The 18,675-nt window shown below is 55.7% G+C and overlaps 2 protein-coding genes across 6 annotated transcripts; one reads left to right on the top strand and one right to left on the bottom strand.

The window, feature by feature from the left end:
- Window positions 1-3,081: 3,081 nt before the first annotated feature.
- PSMC3 (proteasome 26S subunit, ATPase 3) lies at window positions 3,082-9,302 on the top strand. The gene is made up of 12 exons (XM_037027968.1): window positions 3,082-3,326; window positions 3,545-3,628; window positions 4,184-4,309; window positions 4,749-4,853; window positions 4,967-5,029; window positions 5,292-5,429; window positions 5,870-6,013; window positions 6,104-6,252; window positions 7,147-7,243; window positions 7,937-8,082; window positions 8,907-8,988; window positions 9,101-9,302. Exons 1-12 carry the CDS (start codon window positions 3,252-3,254, stop codon window positions 9,209-9,211), a joined length of 1,320 nt encoding a protein of 439 aa, XP_036883863.1. The 5' UTR covers window positions 3,082-3,251; the 3' UTR covers window positions 9,212-9,302.
- Window positions 9,303-10,801: 1,499 nt separating this feature from the next.
- SLC39A13 (solute carrier family 39 member 13) lies at window positions 10,802-18,077 on the bottom strand. Of its 5 annotated transcripts, none has more exons than XM_037027961.1 (10): window positions 17,927-18,065; window positions 16,159-16,467; window positions 14,578-14,691; window positions 14,194-14,332; window positions 13,695-13,805; window positions 13,495-13,584; window positions 12,729-12,779; window positions 12,332-12,464; window positions 12,081-12,180; window positions 10,802-11,983 (listed from the first exon to the last, which is right to left on the bottom strand). In XM_037027961.1, exons 1-10 carry the CDS (start codon window positions 17,968-17,970, stop codon window positions 11,908-11,910), a joined length of 1,167 nt encoding a protein of 388 aa, XP_036883856.1. In that variant the 5' UTR covers window positions 17,971-18,065; the 3' UTR covers window positions 10,802-11,907. The 5 variants fall into 5 exon arrangements, with proteins under 5 accessions (XP_036883856.1, XP_036883858.1, XP_036883857.1 ...); XM_037027963.1 differs by having other exon boundaries at window positions 14,194-14,318; window positions 17,927-18,054; XM_037027962.1 differs by having other exon boundaries at window positions 11,892-11,983; window positions 12,081-12,205; window positions 17,927-18,077.
- Between the last annotated feature and the right edge of the window lie 598 nt (window positions 18,078-18,675).

Here is an 18,675-nt window from a genome sequence, read left to right as displayed (position 1 = left end):
TAGTTACCCTTGCATGTTCAGGTGTGTACTGGCTTGGTAGCAGTGACATGCCAGTAGCAATGAGCACATCTAGTACCCAGATCTTGGCTTCTAAATACTGTCTTTCACTAAAAGGAATCAAGGTTCTTGGGGGGGAGGGGCGGAAATGGGCGATTCTAGGCCTGGACCAGGGAAGGTACGAGATGAGGCTGGAATATCTTGGGTCAGACAGCAAAGGAAGTTGAAAGAATGATGAGGCTGATTCAAAAGGACACAAGAGCCAGGTTGAATGGGCTCCCACTGGCCCATTAATAATGACTATCTTAGCTCGGGCTGCCACGACACAATCCTATAGACTGGGCGGCTTAACCAAGTGAAATTTGTTTTCTCACAGTTCTGGAGACTGGAAGTGCAAGGTCAAGGTGCCAGCAGGGTTGGTGTCTGGTGAGGGCTCTCTCCTTGGGTTACAGATGGCCACCTTCTCATTGTCCTTCTCTGTGCTTGTGAGGAGAGAGAGAGAGATCTTTCTTCCTCTTCTTATAAGGCCACTAACTCCATTGTGAGCGCCTCATCCTCGTGACCCAATCTAACCCTTAATTGTGCCTCCTGAAAGTCCTATCTCCAAATACCATCGCATTGGGGGTTAGGGCTTCAACATGTGAATTGGGGGGGACCCAAACATTCAGTCCATCTCAATGATAGTAACAGATTTTATTGGGTAAAGCAAGAATTCATACTTAAATAAATAAATGACTCAATTAAAAATCTGATGAAGAATGGGATCTTTATAGAGCTCTGAAATACTTTCCCACAAAATACTTATTAATTTCTAGGGAAAAAAGAGTGACTTCTCAGTGGAGAAGGTTGGCAGACACCTAATGAGTGAAGTGAGGGAGGTTAGCCTCTCCAGGGAGGAAACAATAAGAAAGCAGGTGCTACCTGAAGTAATGCAATGAGAAACTCAGCACTTCCTCCGTGACACTCCTGCCAGAGACGAAACACCTAGATTTAAAATCCTGGGGAACACTAAATACATACAAGTTTAGAAAGAGTCTACAAAGTGACTGTAATCTTCAAAAATGCCAAGGTCATGAAGCCAAGGAAAGACTGAGAAACTATGCCAGATTAGAGGAGACTCGAGCACTACAACTAAATACTATGCTGGACTCTGGGCTTGATTCTGGACTGGATCTGTTTGCTGTAAATGACATTATTGAGCCCGTTGGAGAAGGAGGCATCTGAGCCAAGACGTGAAGGAGGTGATGGGGTGAACCAAGCAAATACCCCAGACAGCACTCCAGGAAAAGGGAACAAAGACCTAAACAGCAGCTGGCCCAGCCTGGTCCCGGAGCAGCCAGGAGGCCTGTGAGTGTGAGCAGGGTGGAAGGGAGGTGGAGTTGAGATCCTGGAGGAAATCATGGGAGAGCGAAGGCACCTGGGAACCTGGGGGCCCTCACAAAGACTCTTACTCTGAATGAGATGGGGAGCTGCTTCGGGGTTTTGAGCAGAGAGATGGCATGACCTGACCAGGTTTAAAAAGAATTCCTTTGGATGCTTTGTTGAGAACTGACTTCACCAGATAAATACTGGCTTGGATGCTTCGAACATGTTAATGGCATGAAAGACCAGAAAAGGACTGTTCTACACTAAAGGCTGCTAAAGGGATTTGGCAGTGGAGTGTTACGTGATCTTTGCTTTGATACTGAATTTTTTTAAGGCTCTAAGTGATGCTTTCAGGATAATCGAAGAAATTTTAATATGGGCTGTGTACAGATATCAAGGAGGGTGGTCTGGATATACCGAGCAGGAGTCTTGCTAAACCTGGGCTAGGTAGACAGAGGACAGCGCCCAAGGACAAAACCTAGTGGAAGAGAGGGTGCACAGGAGCCTGTCTAAAGTTCGGTCAAGGAGGGACTGCCACCGGCGATCACAGGCCCAGGATGGAGACTTTCTAAACTTATTCTCTTTTGTTGGGGTGACCAGTAGTCCCCAGAACAGGACCCACCTGCCCTGGGACCAGCACAGAGACAACAGCTCCTTCCCCACCTGGGCTTCTTGACCTCTGCCAGGACACTCTGCAAAGTGTGAAGTTGGGGTCAGCTGCCGCAGTGCTGACACTGACTCACTGAACAACCCTGGACAAGTCACTTGGCCCGTGGTCCTCCACATCCTTATCTAACACTGAGAATGATAATTCAACCCGTTCACAGGACAGGGCTGCTGGGAGGATGAAATATATGCTGTTACTCGCAAGAGTGCTTTGTCAGCCTAAACAAGCACTGCCAAGGAAAAATGCCTGCAACTGCACTCCGAGAAAAACACCGGGCACATTTTCACCAAGTTTAGGGGATAGCTGTGATGGTTTGACTTAAAACATAAGCTACGCAGCTTACACGAAGTTCCTTTTAGGGGGTCCTGAGGCTCGCCTCAGAGTGATAAGCAGAGAGCCTCCAGAGCAGAGGACACAGGTGCAACAAATGAGTCTCAGATGATTTTAAGCGATCTGTCCTACCCAGATGGAAATAAATGATTACAGACGTGATGTTTAGTTTTTTTATTTTTAGTTGTAGAGTCTGACTGCCAACTGAGCTCTTCCCACGTGGATAGAGCTGTGACACCTGCTCCGAAGTTAGTGGTAGCAGCGTTAACCAGTAGCAAGTTACTGGTTAAATTCTTAATCAGTCTCTTCAAAACTGGTTAAGAATTTTCTCAGGTAACCCTGGGTGGCCAGCTTGTACATTAATAAATAATAATTATAAAAATGCCTGAGATGTCATGATCCGCCCCCCCCCCCGCCTTTACACAAGGCTGGCGTATATTGTTTATGGTTTGGATAGGTAGAGCCATTGTGTGAATCCCCGAACTCCTAAATGGGTCAGACTCTGAGGTTGAGTCAACTCCTTCTACAGCGTCCTTTCAGTTATAGGCCAAACTAAGACTACATTTCCCAAAGGCCTTTGCCGCTCTCGCCCTTTCTCCCGTTAGGGTTTGTGTCTAGGCACCCGCCCACTGCGCGCGCCGACCAATAGCACAGCATAAACAGGACGAGGGCGGGAACGTTTCTGGAGGCTAGGCGCTGGGTCCTGAGGCCCGTAAGTCGTCTTTTGAATTGGAGAAGCAGATTCGCTGGGACAACGCGGCCGAAGCTAAATCGGCTAAGGTCAGGACTTGAAAGAGGTCTGCTACTAGTCAAGATCTGGTGTTAAGAAAGGTAGTACTAATTTTATGCTACGGCTCCTGCGCAGTCCGATCTTCGACCTTTTCCTCGGGAAATGAATCTGCTGCCGGAACTCGAGAGTTCAGTGACTCGGCAAGAGAAGATGGCGACCGTGTGGGACGAAGCTGAGGTGCGCCTTGGGAGAGGTGGGGGCCCTAGAGCCAGGGCCGGAAGGGACACCACCTCGGTAGAGGGGAGGTTTGGCGCGGCCCTAGAGTTGAGGCCGCTAGGGATATGGTCAGGGATCCCGAATCCTTCATTCTGGTCTTACAGGCGGGGAAACAGGCTGTGAGTGGGCTTGGGTAACGAGGGTACTTGCCCTCAGTTAAAAATATTTTTTTTTAACAGCAAGATGGAATTGGGGAGGAGGTGCTCAAGATGTCCACAGAAGAGATTATCCAGCGCACACGACTACTGGACAGTGAAATCAAGGTGGGCATATTCAGGCAGGCCAGGGGGATCCCAACTGTCTCTCTAGGGGGGCCGTAGGGACCGCGGTTTTCTCCTTGGACCAGAAGAAAAGAAAAGAAACCTAAACCTTAGGAGGGACCAGGAGCGGGACAGGGTGCTCGGATACCAGGCCTGAGAGTAGCAGTCATCAGACTGCCTTTCCCAATGAGGTCTTTACTCCTGTAGAAAACCTTTCTTCTAGGAACTCTCAGTTTTGCAGATGAGAAAACTGAGGCTCAGAAAGTTTTTATATTGAAGTACCCAGTACTTAATAAAAGGCGGAAACTAGAACCTTTATTTGACCCAAAGACCTGCTCTTTTTCCTCTACTACAACTACTTCCCCAGGAGGTCTCTAGACCCGCCTCCAGACTTCTGTGGGATGTGGCCAGAGCCAGGCCAGCCAGCATTCAGAGAGCCTGGGAGCAGACTGAGCAGATTCGGGAGGTCCCCTGGGAAGCCTGGACTTTACCCATTAAAGGCCCTGGGGGTAAACTGAGTGAAAGCTGAACATTTGCTTCCACCCATCTTTGTCTCAGATTATGAAGAGCGAAGTGTTACGAGTTACACACGAACTCCAGGCCATGAAGGACAAGATCAAAGAGAACAGTGAGAAAATCAAAGTGAACAAGACCCTGCCGTACCTTGTCTCCAACGTCATCGAGGTGTGTGTGTATGTGGAGGGGAAGAGGGGTTTGCAGGGTCTGGAGGCAGCTTGTGATGGGCCGTTGGGAAAAGAGGGGGCCAAGTTTTGAGGCCCAGATTGCATATTGGGGGACTTCTGTGAGAGCCCGTTCCTAGTGTGCATTTCTTAGGGGGATGTGTAGGCAGGAAGAGGTCTCAGAAGGTCCATGTCTTCTTTTCTACTGGTTGGTTTTCCTCGGGGCTGGATGAGTTCTGTGTGGAGAAGCATCACCTAAACAGAAATCTTATCAGTACTTCGGTTTATCGCTGTACTCACTGAGCTCAGGGCTAGTGTGAGGAGTGAGGTAGAGATGGTCAGCCCTGTGAGTGCTGGGAATGTCTCAGCCCAGGAAGCACCTGGCCCTGGGGAGTTCAGTGGGCCGAGCAGGGCCTCTTCGACTAAGCTTTTTCCCTTTCCAGCTTTTAGATGTTGATCCCAATGACCAAGAGGAGGATGGTGCCAATATTGACCTGGACTCCCAGAGGAAGGGCAAGTGTGCAGTGATCAAAACCTCTACACGACAGGTGAGGCTGCTCAGCAACAGGAGGTCTGAGGAGGGTGAGGGGTGGATGCAGGAAAGGACTAGGGAGCCTTACTGAGGGCAGTAACCGAGGTGCTTCTGGACTCTCTCCCACAGACATACTTCCTGCCCGTGATTGGGTTGGTGGATGCTGAAAAACTGAAGCCGGGAGACTTGGTGGTGAGCGGTGTCCCTGAGCCCAGGGAGAGCTCTTATAGTGAAGTTTCTCCCATTGACTGGCTGAGCCCAGCCTCAGGCCAAGGTCACTGTTGGCCCTGAATCTCAGCAGAGCAGCCCGGAGAGTCAGATCCTGTCGCCTTGCTCTTTGCTGTGTTCCCAGTTGCATGTCATTCATTTTCTTCACTCTACAGACACCTAATCACCAGCCAGGTAGTTCGGCCTTGAGCTGGGACAAATCTGAAGGCTTTGTCTGTGTCCCCAGGGTGTGAACAAAGACTCCTATCTGATCCTGGAGACTCTGCCCACAGAGTACGACTCACGGGTGAAGGCCATGGAGGTGGATGAGAGGCCCACAGAACAATACAGTGACATCGGGGGCTTGGACAAGCAGATTCAGGAGGTGAGGGTGGTGTGGCAGCCACTAACCGCCTCGCCAGCCTTTGTGTTTCTCTGCTTCAGTGACCAGGGCGCTTCCCCTAGTGTGCCTCTTGTTCTCATCGCAGCATCCTAGGGAGGCAAGAAGGATGCCATGTGTCAGTTTAGGAAACAGAGATTCAGGAGATTGAATGACTTGGTTAGGGTCATAGAAGGTTAAGGGCAGCCAGAGCCAGGACTGGAACTCAGGTTCAGTGAGTCTCCACCTTCCCCTGCCGTTGCTGGAGAGACCATTGTCAGCCTTGGTGGGAGTGAGCATTCTACGTTCTCTTGATAAGGAGAAGGAGGAGGCAGTGTCCTTGAACTGGAATAGGAGGGCTCCAGATTGGGGTTGAAACCATTAAAAATTGGGCTGTAGGGGACGTCAGGGCTTCATTCCCCTCACTCAGGACTTCTTCCTGGCAGCTGGTGGAGGCCATTGTCCTGCCAATGAACCACAAGGAGAAGTTTGAGAACTTGGGGATCCAACCTCCAAAGGGTGTGCTGATGTATGGGCCCCCAGGTACGGGGAAGACCCTGTTGGCCCGGGCCTGTGCTGCACAGACCAAGGTGAGCGCTTGGGAAGGGGTGAAGAGGACCTGAGCAGAGCTGAGCACTGCAAGCCCAGAGTGACTTTTGGCTTGACTCCACTACACCCAGGCCACCTTCCTGAAGCTGGCTGGCCCCCAGCTGGTGCAGATGTTCATCGGAGATGGTGCCAAACTGGTCCGGGATGCCTTTGCCCTGGCCAAGGAGAAAGCTCCATCCATCATCTTCATTGATGAGCTGGATGCCATCGGCACCAAGCGGTGAGGGGGTGCTAAGTGCCACCAAGGGAACTGTTCTAAATCCTACTATCCTGCTTGGTCCCCTGTCCTGGGATGATGCAGCTCTACTTCTGTTGTTCTACTTCCTAAGTTCTCTTGTAACTAGCCTCTCTGCTTCTTACCTTTCCCCCATCCATCCATTCGTCTCACATCTGGCAGCATGTGTCTTATAAAACTGGTCACATCACTCACACAGCCCCTCACACAGATGGATCCTACCTACTTCAAACCCTTCCTGCGCCTTCCCCATTGCTCCTTGGGATGAGTGCTTGGGCTTGCCTGGCCTGCGAGGCCCCCTGTGTGGCTTTCCCTGCTTCCCTCTGACCTCATGCTATTTCTGCCCCGCCTTCCCTTCCATCAGGACTCTCCAGAGCACCCCCTCAGCTTGCAGGCCCACTCAGCTTTGCCGTGGGAGAGATTTTGCACTTACGTTTCCTCTCTGAATGTGCTTTTCCTTTTCCCCTCTTCTCCAATGTTGGTTGCCCAGCCAATGTGTTTTCAGCTTTAGATCTCAGCTAAGGGACACTTCCACAGGGACACCCACCTGGGTCCCCTGTTACCCTGTGACTCCCCAAGTCTGGTCTGGATCGCTGTTTGTAAGCTGAGCTCAGTGTGCAGTGGCACGCTTCTCAGGGCGCCAGTCCGGGCAGTGGTGGTTTTGCTCCCGTGTTGTCCTCAGCTTGGCACCTGATCCCAGCCACCCCAGCAGTTGACAATTACACCTTTTCTGGGCTACTCCCTGGGCTGGGGGCCCCAAGATGAGTGAGACATTTCCCTACCCTGCACAGGTTGAGGTACGCTTCTGGTGGGTGGAGGAGGAGGGGAGCTCTCCAAGCTGTGGTCTCACCAGTGTCTTGGGCCTCTTGTGTCCCTCAGCTTTGACAGTGAGAAGGCTGGGGACCGGGAGGTACAGAGGACGATGCTGGAGCTTCTGAACCAGCTGGATGGGTTCCAGCCCAACACCCAAGTCAAGGTGAGAATTGGTGAAGTGCTGTTCAAGATGGGAAACAAGGGCCTCAGAGGCCAGGGCACCTTCTCAGTCAGCGCACTACCAACAGGCACACTGACTCAGGTTGGCCAAAAGATCCCTATGTTTTTTTTCCGTAAAATATGGCTCAGTTTGATCGCTGTCAACTTCAGCTGGTCTGCCCGACCGTGGAGCATCATCCAGCGAGAAACCTCCAGCACAGAACTTCACCAACCACTTTTGACCCGTTTGATCAGTCACAGCACCTTTTTCATTCACTGCATGAATCTTTTTTTGCGTTTCAGTTGAGTTTTTACCTTTCTTGAAATAATAAAGCATAATATGCCAAAAATGTTGCTTATTTGTTCCATCTTCAGTATTAAAATGGCTACAAAAAATTCACCAGTTTTGATAAGTTTTTTTAAAAGTGCACGCTGATATGACAGTTGTCACAATACAGTGTAACAAAATTGTTTTGAATGAAGTTAAGGACAACTAAGTACAACTAGAGCCATCTTATGGGAAAAAACCTTGAACTTTTTGGCCAACCCAGTAGGCGAGGACTTGAGGTCTGTCTTGAATGTCCTTTGCCCTGTCACCCGGCCCTGCACTGTCTTTCTGCCTGTTGTGGCCATGACTGTTCCCTGTCTGTGAAACGTTTTCTTCTCAATTCACGTTGCTGCTGCTTTGCTTGCTCAGGTGATCGCAGCCACCAACAGAGTGGACATCCTGGACCCTGCCCTGCTCCGCTCAGGCCGCCTGGACCGAAAGATTGAGTTCCCGATGCCCAATGAGGAGGCCCGGGCCAGAATCATGCAGATCCATTCCCGAAAGATGAATGTCAGGTGAGCAAGGATGCCACGAACAGGGCGCGGTGCCCTGACAGGGCAGCCGCACAGGGGTCTGTTCCTCTGCCTTGTGCTGAGCTTCCCCAGGCCTCCACCCATCCCCTCCCACAGCCCTTGCGCACACACAGCACTCCTCTGCACCACAGCCTCCTTTGCTGCCCAGGTGCCTGAGAGTTTTGTTGAGGCCCAGACGATAATTCTGGCTGCTCTGCTTCTTAGAATCCACCTGCTCCCTTCCTCCCCATGACTGGAAGGTCTGCCCTCAGTTTCCTGGCCTCCCTGACCCCAGCAGATGGGAACAGTCCTGCATGGTCCAGGGCGATCCAGCTGGAGGCCAGGCGGACCTACATTCAGATCTCTGCCCTTCAGCCAGTGGTATAACCTCTCAGAGCCTCCGCTTTCTTATCTGGGACTTGGAGGTAGTGGCACCAATCTTACGGGGTTATGGCAACATCAAGCTCGGTGCCTGGCGTGTGAGACCAGTAAGTGGCAGCAGCGTGCCAACACAGGGCCTGCGTTACTTAGGAGATGGATGGCCATCCTTTCCTCCTGCTCCCCTGCCTGAGCCTGAATCAGCCCCTGGGGTCTCAGGTGCATGTTTCTAGAAGGCTAGAGCCTAAGACACAAAAATAACCAGGTCTGATCTGCTTTGACGGTCCCTCTTCCTCCCCTCACCTTGCACCAAGAACAAGGTACGGTGGGGAAGGGACTTGGCTACAGTCCTAGGGCAAGTTGACTCTGTGGCGCTGCATGGCAGTGTACCTGCTCCCCAACCCCCTCCCTGTGGATAACTGAGCCCTTTGCTGTGTGTTCTTCCACAGCCCCGACGTGAACTATGAGGAGTTGGCCCGCTGCACGGATGACTTCAATGGGGCCCAGTGCAAGGCTGTGTGTGTGGAGGCGGTGAGTATGGGGAGGGGGTTGCTGAGGGGAAGAGGCTGAGAAGGGTGGGGCCCCTGGGAAGCCAGGCCAGGGCCGTGGGGGGCACCTTAGAGCTTGTCTGTCCTGGGTGCAGGGCATGATCGCACTGCGCAGGGGCGCCACGGAGCTCACCCACGAGGACTACATGGAGGGCATCCTGGAGGTGCAGGCCAAGAAGAAAGCCAACTTGCAGTACTATGCCTAGGGATCAGGCGCCACCACTCCCTAGTCCCTTGCTGGTTAAAATGCATAATAAAAGATGGTGTCAGGTCTCTACCACCTGTCTGTCTCATCTTCTCTGGCCTTTTAGTGGAAGAGTGGGCATGTTCGCATGAGAACCCTGCCCCATAGGCTGCTGCCTGGAAGTTCAGGACAGCTGTGGGCCCCACTCTGGTTGTCAAGGTGAGGCTTTGGCAGGGAATGGGGGTGAGCATGTGCTGCAGCTGTCGTGGGGTCTTCTGGCCTCCCCCATCCGTTCCTCCAGACCCCTCCCCCACGACTCCCTGCCTCACCTCACTGAGCTTTTTAGAGGTTGTGCAGTGCTGTGCTCCAGAATGGAGGCCCTAAAGAGAGCCAGCCTTTCCCTTTTCCAGTTGGTGCTCTGGCTCTTGGCTTTGCTTCTTTGTAAAGCCAGGCTCTGGGTCTTTTCCCCTTGAAACTCCTGTTTCCTGGCCCCCGAGTTTCCTGTTTCTCCATGTGCCCCCTTGCTCTTTCAGAGCATTTCCTCTGGCTGAAAAGTGAACCTCAAGCCGAGTTCCCCTGGGAGAGCCTTGGTAGGCCCAACCTTTCATTATGATGTGTTTGTGAGTACGGTTCTGCCATCAGCCCTGCTTGCTGTCAGGCCCACGTCCTTTAAGAGCTCCCCAGCAAATGGCCTTCCAAAGTAACGGCAACCCTATTGACTTCCCAACCCCTGACTGAGGAGCCCCAGCATAGCCTCTGAAGTGCCTCTGGTTCTGTCCCTGGCCCCGTTCTGCACTCCCCCTCACAGCCAGTTGCACTCACCTGGCCCTGGCTTCCTAGTAAATCTGCCGGCACCCCCCAAGGCTCAACAGAGGGGCCCTGTTGGACCAGAGGCAGATCCACCAGATCCTGGGTAAGTCAGCCAGGTGCCACAGATCGCTTTTTGCTGAAAAGAATGTTTCAGCCAGGCTGAGGGTGCAGCAAGTTGGGCTTCACAGCCTGTTCCAGTGATGATGTGCTGCTCTTGGCCAGTGGGCTACGGGCTACTGCAGGTTGTCCTGGTGGGCTTGGGAAGAGTGGGTAGGGTTCCACTTCCCCTTAGGCATTTCCCTGTAGCATCGTGGGGAAGCAGTGCCCCCCGGTGCCTGGTCTTGTCCTTACACAGCACAGTGAGAGGTGAAGGTTGTATGATTTACAATAAGGGTCCGTATTTTTTTCCTTTTTAATGAAAAAATTTCATTGAGGCTAAACCTGGAGCTGCCTTTGTGGATGGAGCTCCTTTCATCAGTTACATTTCTCGGGCAGGGTGAGAAAAGGCTGCTGCCTCATAGGCCTGTATAATTAGGACACCACCCTTGGGGTGCTGTGGGCTACAGTGCACAGTACCTGGTCTATTTTCTGGGGGGACAAAAAGCTAACAACACAAGCGAAGGAAACACCACAAGGGTAACAGTTCAGAGATAAGCACAGGCAGAAGGGTGGACGGTGGGGGTGAGTGGAGACTGGCGGGCAGCCAGCAGCTGGGGCCATGGAGCCGCCAACCTGGCTGGAGCTCAGGTGCCCAGAAAAGCCCCCCTTGACCGTGGATGGTGTGCAAAACAGGCAGCAAGTCTGTGTATCGTATTTATTTGCATCTTATATATAGAACAGGTATTTACAGATACAAACGGAACCACAGCGAAACTGCTGTAAAACCATTTGGACCCTCTTAATGGCCACTTCGGAACGCCCATGGTCAAGCAGCAGGCTGGAGCCTGGCTGTGGAGTGGGCCAGCTGAGCGCCTGGGTGCTGGCCAAGGGAAATAACTGGGGATTATGGCTTCAGCTTTCTCCAGGAGCACATTCCTGAGTGCTGACAGCATGGAGCCCTCACCACCCCTGGCCTCCTCCTACTGCAGTGGGCCAGGAAAAGGGGCCCGAGCAGGGAGGGACAGCCCCAACCACTCTCCCTGCCTCTAGGATATCTGCCTGGGCCCTGAGCTGGCACAAGCATCCCTGAGCTGGATCGGGAGGCCTCTGGCCTGGGGCTGCTGGCTGCCCTGCAGGCTGCTGTTTGGCAGCTGGAGGTGGCAAGGGCTGCTGGCGCTGCCAGGGAGCATTCACTGGGGGACAGAAGCCGGCCCAGGGCAGGTAGCCAGGAGGGAGGAGGGAAAGGTGTCAGCATCCTCCAGCTCCATGCTGGGAAGGGCGGGCCTCGGTGCCCAGTGGGGCTGGGGTCTGCTAGAGCACCTGCACCTCCTTTCTTTGGCCTTAGCACTGGCAGAGGAAGGGCCAGGCCGATGGGGCGGCAGAGGGAAGTGACCCGACTTCTGCCCAGGGTGGGATGCACGAGCGGGGGTGGGGGGGGGTGTTACTCTCAGCCTGGGACATGGGATGCCCCAGCAGGAGGCAGCTTTGGGGTTCCCTTGGAGTCCTGGTGGGGAGAGGCCTCTGCTTGGGTGCAGTGCTGCTGTTTCCTCACTGCTCACTGGGAGGTGTACGATGACAGGGTAGCAAGGGGAGGGCACAGTGTGGCTGGGGACAGGCAGGGCCTTGGCCAGCGCATGAGGGATCACAGTGTTGGTCTCACACACCACTGTTCGCACATGCACACCACACACACTGTCTAGTCCGTTCAGAGGCCCGCTGGCGCTCTCACTAGCTCTCTCCGCCTCGCACATGGTCACAGAGTAAATCCGAGTCTCTTATTGCTGTGTGGGGGCTGGGGCACCAGGGACATTACTCCACGAAGAGCGAGAACAGCACCATCACCAGGATCCCCGTGCAGAGGAGAAGCACTTGCTGCAGGGAGTGCCTGTGGGGGGAGGGACCAGGGCTCAGGGGCCATACTGGATGAGGGAGAGGGGGAAGCCTCTAAGAGCCCCATGCGTGAGTCCCAGTGGGTCACTCACCATGGGTCATCTTCCTCCAAGAGGTCGGGCAGCACGTTCACCAGGGCGATGTACAGAAAGCCGCCAGAGGTGAAGGGCAGGATCCAGGCCACGGTCTCTTCTGCAGTGGGAGAAGGCCTGCTTGGCTGGGAGCCCAGAGAGCTGTGCGCACCCCCTCCCCTCCCCTCCCGCACAGTGGGACCGGAGGCAGAACCTGGCCTGGACCCCTCTGCTGACTGCCACCTGCCTGCCCCCACCCGCCACGCCCGTACCTACTCCCTTGGGGGACTGTGTACAGATGGCGAAGCAGGCCCCCAGCAGGCCCCCCAGTGCTGTCGAGAGCTGCAGCTTGGCTGCACTCCACCGGTCGAAGCCAGCCCGGAGCAGGATGGCAAAGTCACCCACCTGAGGGAAGGTCCAGATGGTCACTCTGGGCCCCAGCGGGACCAGACCCTCTGTGTGTCTCAGGTATAGACACACATGGAGCCCCCTGCAAGGGCCTTCTGCCAGTCCCCCAGCCCACACCCCCTTGGCTGGGTCCCCAGGCCTGAAGGGCTGAGCAGCTGCAGGCCTCGACAGTCTGGCCCCAAGCCTGCCACTACCAGGGAGCCCCACCCCACGCCCAGCCCCAGGCCTCCAGAGCTGACCATGGGCCCCTTTGGAACTCACTTCATGGGGGATCTCGTGCAGGAGGATGGCCATGGTGGTCAGGAGCCCGATCTGCAGGAAGGGGAGTGTGTGGGGGTCTGTGCCAGGGGCCAGGGCACCAACTTGTGCACTCAGCCTACCAACACTTGCTGTGCTCTGGCTGGCCACCATTCGGAGACCAGAAATCCAGTCAACCAACCTGCCCTCATGAAGCTAACAGTCTGGAGGAGGGAGGCCAGGGCTGAACACTCATGAAGAACCGTGAGATCACGCACTGTGACAGCTGCTGTGGGGGCAGTGGGGGCTGGGTGCCATGGGTATGAGTAATGGAGGCCTCATTAGATGAGGGGTCAGCAAAGGCCTCTTAGAGGAAGTGCATTTAAGCCAAGGCCAAAAGGCTGAGGAGCAGCTGTTCAGAGTGGGAGGAAGAACATTAAGGTGGGTGGCAGTGTGAGGTGCAGGCCAGGAAGAAGGCAAGAGCTTGGGTGCACAAAAGTAGGCAGGGGAAGAAGGTGGAGGAGAAGCATCTAGAAGCAGCCTGGCAAAGGCATGTGACCCCAACGAGTAGTGTTCGCATCAAGGAGAACAGACCAGTGGCTCGGGACAAGAGAAGGCCGTGTCCAGGAGAGTGGCAGGGACTGGGGGCTTGGATGAGGGTATTGCTGGTGCAGGGAGCAAGAGGTGATGGACTGGAGACCTATTTTGGAGGTAAAGCCAACTGGTCAACACAAGCACCCTCATTCCCTCTGGGACCGCCTGGGTCCCACCTGCCCCAGCCGCTACTCACCTTCTTGCTCACAAGGAAGCTGGCGGCCACAGCCAACCCATGTGTGAAGTTGTCTATGGTATTGGCCAGCAGGTTGAGATAGCCACTGACCTGGGTGAGGGGAGAGAAAGCTGCATGAACAGGACAGGCAGGGTTGACCTGGGCCGGCCACTCGGGGTGGGATGGCTGCAGGAGGAGGGGGCCCTGAGTGGGCCACTCACTTTGATGCTCTGGACCACAGCGCTCAGGCCGGGCTGTGCAGCCGGCTGGGCCAGATAGTGGCCTCCATTGAGCGCGGCGGCAGCAACAACAACGGGGTCTTTGCTGGGGGCCTAGGGCCGGGAGAAGGAGGGAGAAGTGACATTAGATGCCCCCCACTTGGCCAGGGTGAACACGGGAGGGGAGCGAGAGGTGGAGAAACAGGGAATTCCCCGTTTGTCTGGCCAGACTCCTCGGCTGCCCCATCAGCCGGGCACCCCCAAACTCAAAAGCCCACCTCCCGCACTGCTGTCACTATCGTTGTATGAGAACAAGCCGAGGAAGGGCTGATGCTGTCACTCCCCAGATCCCTCCCAACAATCTGGCCCAGCTTCCCAGAGGTCACAAGAAAAGGCCAAGAGACCCTCTTTTTCAGGTTCAGCTCGGAACCCGAGCCTCCAGGCCCTGGCACCACCACAAAACGGAGACCAAGGCATCCAGGTCCTGGAGTGTAGGACTCACCTGGTTGGCCCCCTCCTGCTCCTTGCTGTCCAGGAACATCTTCTCCAAAGCCAGGAAGGTCAGGAAGCCAGCAATGACCCACAGCCCCAGGCGCTGGTGCTGCTGTAGGCTCTGCCCCTCGCCACCTGCAGGGGCAGCACTGACAGGCCAGGCCAGGCCAGGGCCGTGGAAGGGGTGCCATTTGCAATGGGACCTAGTCCAGCGTAGGGATAGGGGCAGGGGGACCCCAGGGAGTGCCACAGGGACCAGGACAAGTTCTCTGCCAGAGGCCCTGAACCCCTCCCCGCCTCATTCCAACAGAGCAGGCAGGGTCTAGGCCATCACTGGGTATAGGGACCAGCCCCCCCAAGACCCCTCCTGCTCCCAGCCTGTGACCTCACTCACCAAGGCTGGAGCTGCACGTGTAGGCCCAGGCCTCGGGCAGCAGGTGGAGAAACACGTTGCCCAACAGCCCTCCCAGGGCAAAGCTGAGCAGCTGCTTCAGGCGCCGGGTTCCAGCTGCAAGGCAGAGATGCAGGGCCTGTGGGCTGCCCCTCCAGGGCCCCTCCCAGGGTGCGGCTCTTTGTGTTGTTGCCACCAGAATGAATGTAAACCTCTAAAAGGCTGGATGGGCTGTGGCCCTCACTGGGTCCCCCGCTCCCAGGCCCAGCTGAGAGCTCAGCAGGAATATACCACCACCCGCTGATCGACTGTGGAGCCTCTACTGCTCATGGTTAAGATCCCAGCTGTTCCAACCACCAGCTGGTGACCTTGGGCAAGTTACTGCTGGGACTCAGTTTCCCCTGCTGTAAAGTTGGGATAACTGTACCTATCTGATAGGGATCCTATGGGAATTTAGTGACAATACACACAGCAAGTACTCATTAAATGGGAATTTTCTCTTCTCAACCACTGTTACTCTCAGAAAAGTAACAGACCCGGGGACTTCTGCCAACCTGTAGCATCCAGAGTTGGAAGTGCCTGAAGGGGGCCATATGCAAGCTCTTAAACTGAGGCACAGAGGGCAGAGGCAGTGTGACCTCACCTCTCCACGCCTGTGCGTCCCCACCTGTAAAATGGAGCTAGTGACCCAAGCCCTCCCTACATTGACCTCTCGGGTCACACGGGATGGGTTGGGTGGATGCACCGCGGTTGAGGCAGCCCTCTGCCTGGTGAAGAGGGGCACGGGCACCTGGGGCCCTTGTCTCAGAGATTCCGGGGTCTGTGGTCCAACCTAACTCTGCCATACTCTTGGGTGGGGGCGAAAGGTACCTGAACTATAAGCGGCTCTCCCATCCGATCTTGTGGGCTTTTCAGTCCATGTCATTTGTGGACAGCACATGTGGACTGTACAGAAAGGCAGCCAAAGGAAAGCCCCCACCCATACCTGTGCCCCACCTTCCAGACCCCTCCTCAGAGGCCTGAGAGCTCTTTTGCACTATGAGCAGAGACTGAAGGGAAAGGCAGTGCTTTGCTGGCCACTGCACCCTCGCACCCAGCACAGGGCCCTTGAACACGCAGCCTTTTCCCTGCACCAGGCAGTGCTTTACCGATATGAGTGCATTTAGTCGTTATAATAGTACCTGTGAGGTAGATACTATGAGGTTGTTATCCCCATTTTTAATGTTGGGAGCCTGAGGCAGAGTGGAGTTAAGTACCTTGCCCAGTGGCACCCAGCTGGTAAGTGGCAGAGCCAAGATCTGAACCTAGGCAGGCTGGCATCCCTATTTCTAACCTCTGTCTGTACTGCTTCTCGGCGACTGTGTGCTGACAGTTACTCTTTCAGAACAAAGGAACGCACAGATGAATGAACCAATGAGCATGGTGCACCCCGGTCTTCCAGGCTCAAGGAGAGAAACTGTCTTCTGCCCTCACCCTATACCTCAGTCACACTGTAAGCCAGGACATGAGACCCCGCTCTCCATGGAGGACAGCACGTTTCCCTCACTGCTGGCTGCCCCAGGGGGCCAGAGGAGGGTCACCCACCTTCTGAGCGCAGTGTGGTCCCCATCTCCAAGGGAATGACCAGTAGTGGGAAGACCCCGCTGAGTCCCACCATGAGTGAGCCCAGGAGGGAGCAGATCCACGTGTCCAGCCTCTCCCCACTCAGCAGGGCCCCCCAGGACTCGCTTTCCTTGTTGTCTAGGCGACAGGCTGCTGCAGCCCCCCGGTTCCGGAGGGCCTGCTGGGAACCCCCAGCTCCTCCCAGGAGCTCCAGGGCAACAGCAGTGAGGAAGAGGAGCCTTTGGCCCGCCATGCCACAGGCAGAGCAGGGACATCCAGGCATGCCAGGTGCTGAAAAACACAAAGGCCACTTACATGAGCTGCCACCCTTGGCTGAACACCTGCTTATGAAATACAGCATCTTAGTCTTCCCAATCCACCATGTGCCACAGCATTTGCCCTCCTGCTTGCCTGGCCCAGGCCTCTGGGGATCCAAATGGTGGCTGCACAGAGCAAAGGTTCTCTGCTTTTCCACACTCCGAGGACCACACATTTTTTCCTTCTGGGCCCGTTTCAGACTGTGTGTCAGCATGTCTGCCTGAGGCTAAACTTTCCCTAATGACAGGGTGAGGTGCTGGCTGGGTTCCCCTTAGCCACCGGCAGGCCCGGCCCAACCGGGTGTCTCTGGCTGCCAGGGGAGGTTCTGCTGCCAGGACGTGCCCTGGTGAGGACGTCCCAGGGATCGAGGCTGGTACTATTTAGCTTGATGGGGCAGCATTAAGAAGTGCAGGTGGGGAAACCAAGCAGCTGAGCAAGGACAGGACCATTAGAGCTTCTTCCTAGGAAACAAGCCCAGTGTCCCTGGGGCACAGAGACAGGAGGGGGACTGAAGAGAAAGGACCCTTCTGTGAGGGTCCTTTCAAATGCTCAGAGTGCTGCCATTAGCTTTGCCTCTGCACTCGTAACTATTTGACATAGCAGGTCCCTGAAGCCCCTCTCCGAGCCTCAGCTTCCTTCTCTATAGCATGACAATAAGTATTGCCTCCCTCACACAGCTTTGCATGCAAGATGCGCCTGATAATGCCAGTGAACGTGCCTGGCATGGAAAAAGCACAGACAGCCCTCCTTATGTTGGGGGAGGCCCACAGTACTGGGCAGCAGGAATGCTGCCCACCCAGTGGGTCATCGCAGGACGAGGATGTGAATCAACCAAGGGAGAAGTTCAGTCTGGAAACTCAAGCATGAAGATTTAAATATGGTCTGCCCAGCCTCATGCTGGCTGTGACCTTGAGCTGGAGATGTCCCTGCCTCAGTTTCCTCATCTGCTGCTAGAGGTGGGAGGCAGGGAAAGCAGACGCCTCTGGTGGTGGAAAAGTTGCCCACGTTCAGGATCTCTAGGCTTGAACGGGAGATCCTGATAAAATTCGCTGGGCTCCACTGGGGACCAGAGGCAGGGCAGGGCGAGAGGGCAAGGGCCAAGGCAGGCGTGGAGGCCGAGGCGGGTCACTTAGCGGTGAGGGGACCACAGGTTTGGGAGAAGGGAAGAGGGTGCAGAGTCAGGGAGGAGAGGGAAGGGAGAAATCAAGAGTCCAGAGAGAGCTAGAGATAGTGGGAGACATAGACACGAGGGGGAGATGAGGGACAGACGGGGAGCGACGCGTGGGCGACCAGGGAGAAGAGCCCAAGGAAGTTTAACTCCGGGCTGGGCGAGAGGCCCAGGGCGGCCCAGGGCGAGGCGGGCCGGGGTCGGGGGGATCACCGGGTCCATCCCACCCAGGACGCGGGCCCTGAGAGTCTGGCGGTCACTCACCGTGCAGCGGCGGCGGCGGCAGCGCTCCGGGCAGCCCCGGCCATCCAGCTGCGGTGCCGCGCCCCGCCCCAGGCCTGCCCCGCCCGGCTCCGCAGGCCGGCCCCCCGGCCCGGAGCCGCCCCCAGCACGCGGCCACGTCAAACGGGACCTGTCCGGAACCCGACAGGCCGCGCGCCGCAGTGTTGGGGGGAGTGGCTCTCCGGGAGCGCTTCCGTTTCACGGCCAAGGGGGATCCGGACTCCCAGCGCACTTCCGCTAGGGTCCGGCCAGGGGTTTGGCAAGGAGGGCCGGGCGGAAGTGGGAGAACCAGGGGTATCGCGCTCAGCCAGGCTGGGCTGGGCGGAGGCGGCGGTGCAGCAGAGCCCGCGAACCGCTAGGCGGCTGGGTGTGCGGATTTGCGCGCCGCCTCTTCTCGCGGCTGCAGGCTCCCTCGCGACCACACGGGGCGCGCTCGACTGCCGGACTCGCGGCTCCGGGCTAGCCGGCCGCGTCCTGAGTGGGAGGATGGCTGCGGCCGTCCACTTCTCAGTCAGCCCAGCCTGGCTCCTCCATGAACAAGGGAAAGGGGAAGTGCGTGCCGAAGGGAGGGGCCTAGACCCGGGAACCTCAGAAGAGGGAATTTTATTCTTACTCATCGAATTATTTTTATGCTTTGGTTTTTTTTTTCATCGGGAACCTCAGGCCTTTGTAACCCTTTGGAGTCTAATGCATGGTGGCTTAACGCTGCTACTTGGGCCTCCAAACCTGAG

The sequence above is a fragment of the Sturnira hondurensis genome, unplaced genomic scaffold (assembly GCF_014824575.4).
Source record: "Sturnira hondurensis isolate 20B ecotype Veracruz unplaced genomic scaffold, ASM1482457v3 Scaffold0019433, whole genome shotgun sequence".
Lineage (NCBI taxonomy): Eukaryota > Metazoa > Chordata > Mammalia > Chiroptera > Phyllostomidae > Sturnira > Sturnira hondurensis.
The sequence above is the reverse complement of the archived record's forward strand: the minus strand, read 5'-3'. Positions and strand labels throughout refer to the sequence as shown.

What these genes read in the sequence shown, in the direction of transcription:
- PSMC3 (XM_037027968.1), top strand. Translation starts at nt 3,252, where the DNA reads ATGAATCTGCTGCCGGAACTCGAGAGTTCAGTGACTCGGCAAGAGAAG. An exon ending in TTGTCTCCAACGTCATCGAG is followed by an intron (nt 4,310 to 4,748) that starts GTGTGTGTGTAT and finishes TTCCCTTTCCAG; the next exon opens with CTTTTAGATGTTGATCCCAA. An exon ending in AGCCCAACACCCAAGTCAAG is followed by an intron (nt 7,244 to 7,936) that starts GTGAGAATTGGT and finishes TTGCTTGCTCAG; the next exon opens with GTGATCGCAGCCACCAACAG.
- SLC39A13 (XM_037027961.1), bottom strand. Translation starts at nt 17,970, where the DNA reads ATGGCCGGGGCTGCCCGGAGCGCTGCCGCCGCCGCCGCTGCACG. An exon ending in GACCACACTGCGCTCAGAAG is followed by an intron (nt 14,692 to 16,158) that starts GTGGGTGACCCT and finishes TCTGCCTTGCAG; the next exon opens with CTGGAACCCGGCGCCTGAAG. An exon ending in CACGTGCAGCTCCAGCCTTG is followed by an intron (nt 14,333 to 14,577) that starts GTGAGTGAGGTC and finishes CTGGCCTGTCAG; the next exon opens with TGCTGCCCCTGCAGGTGGCG.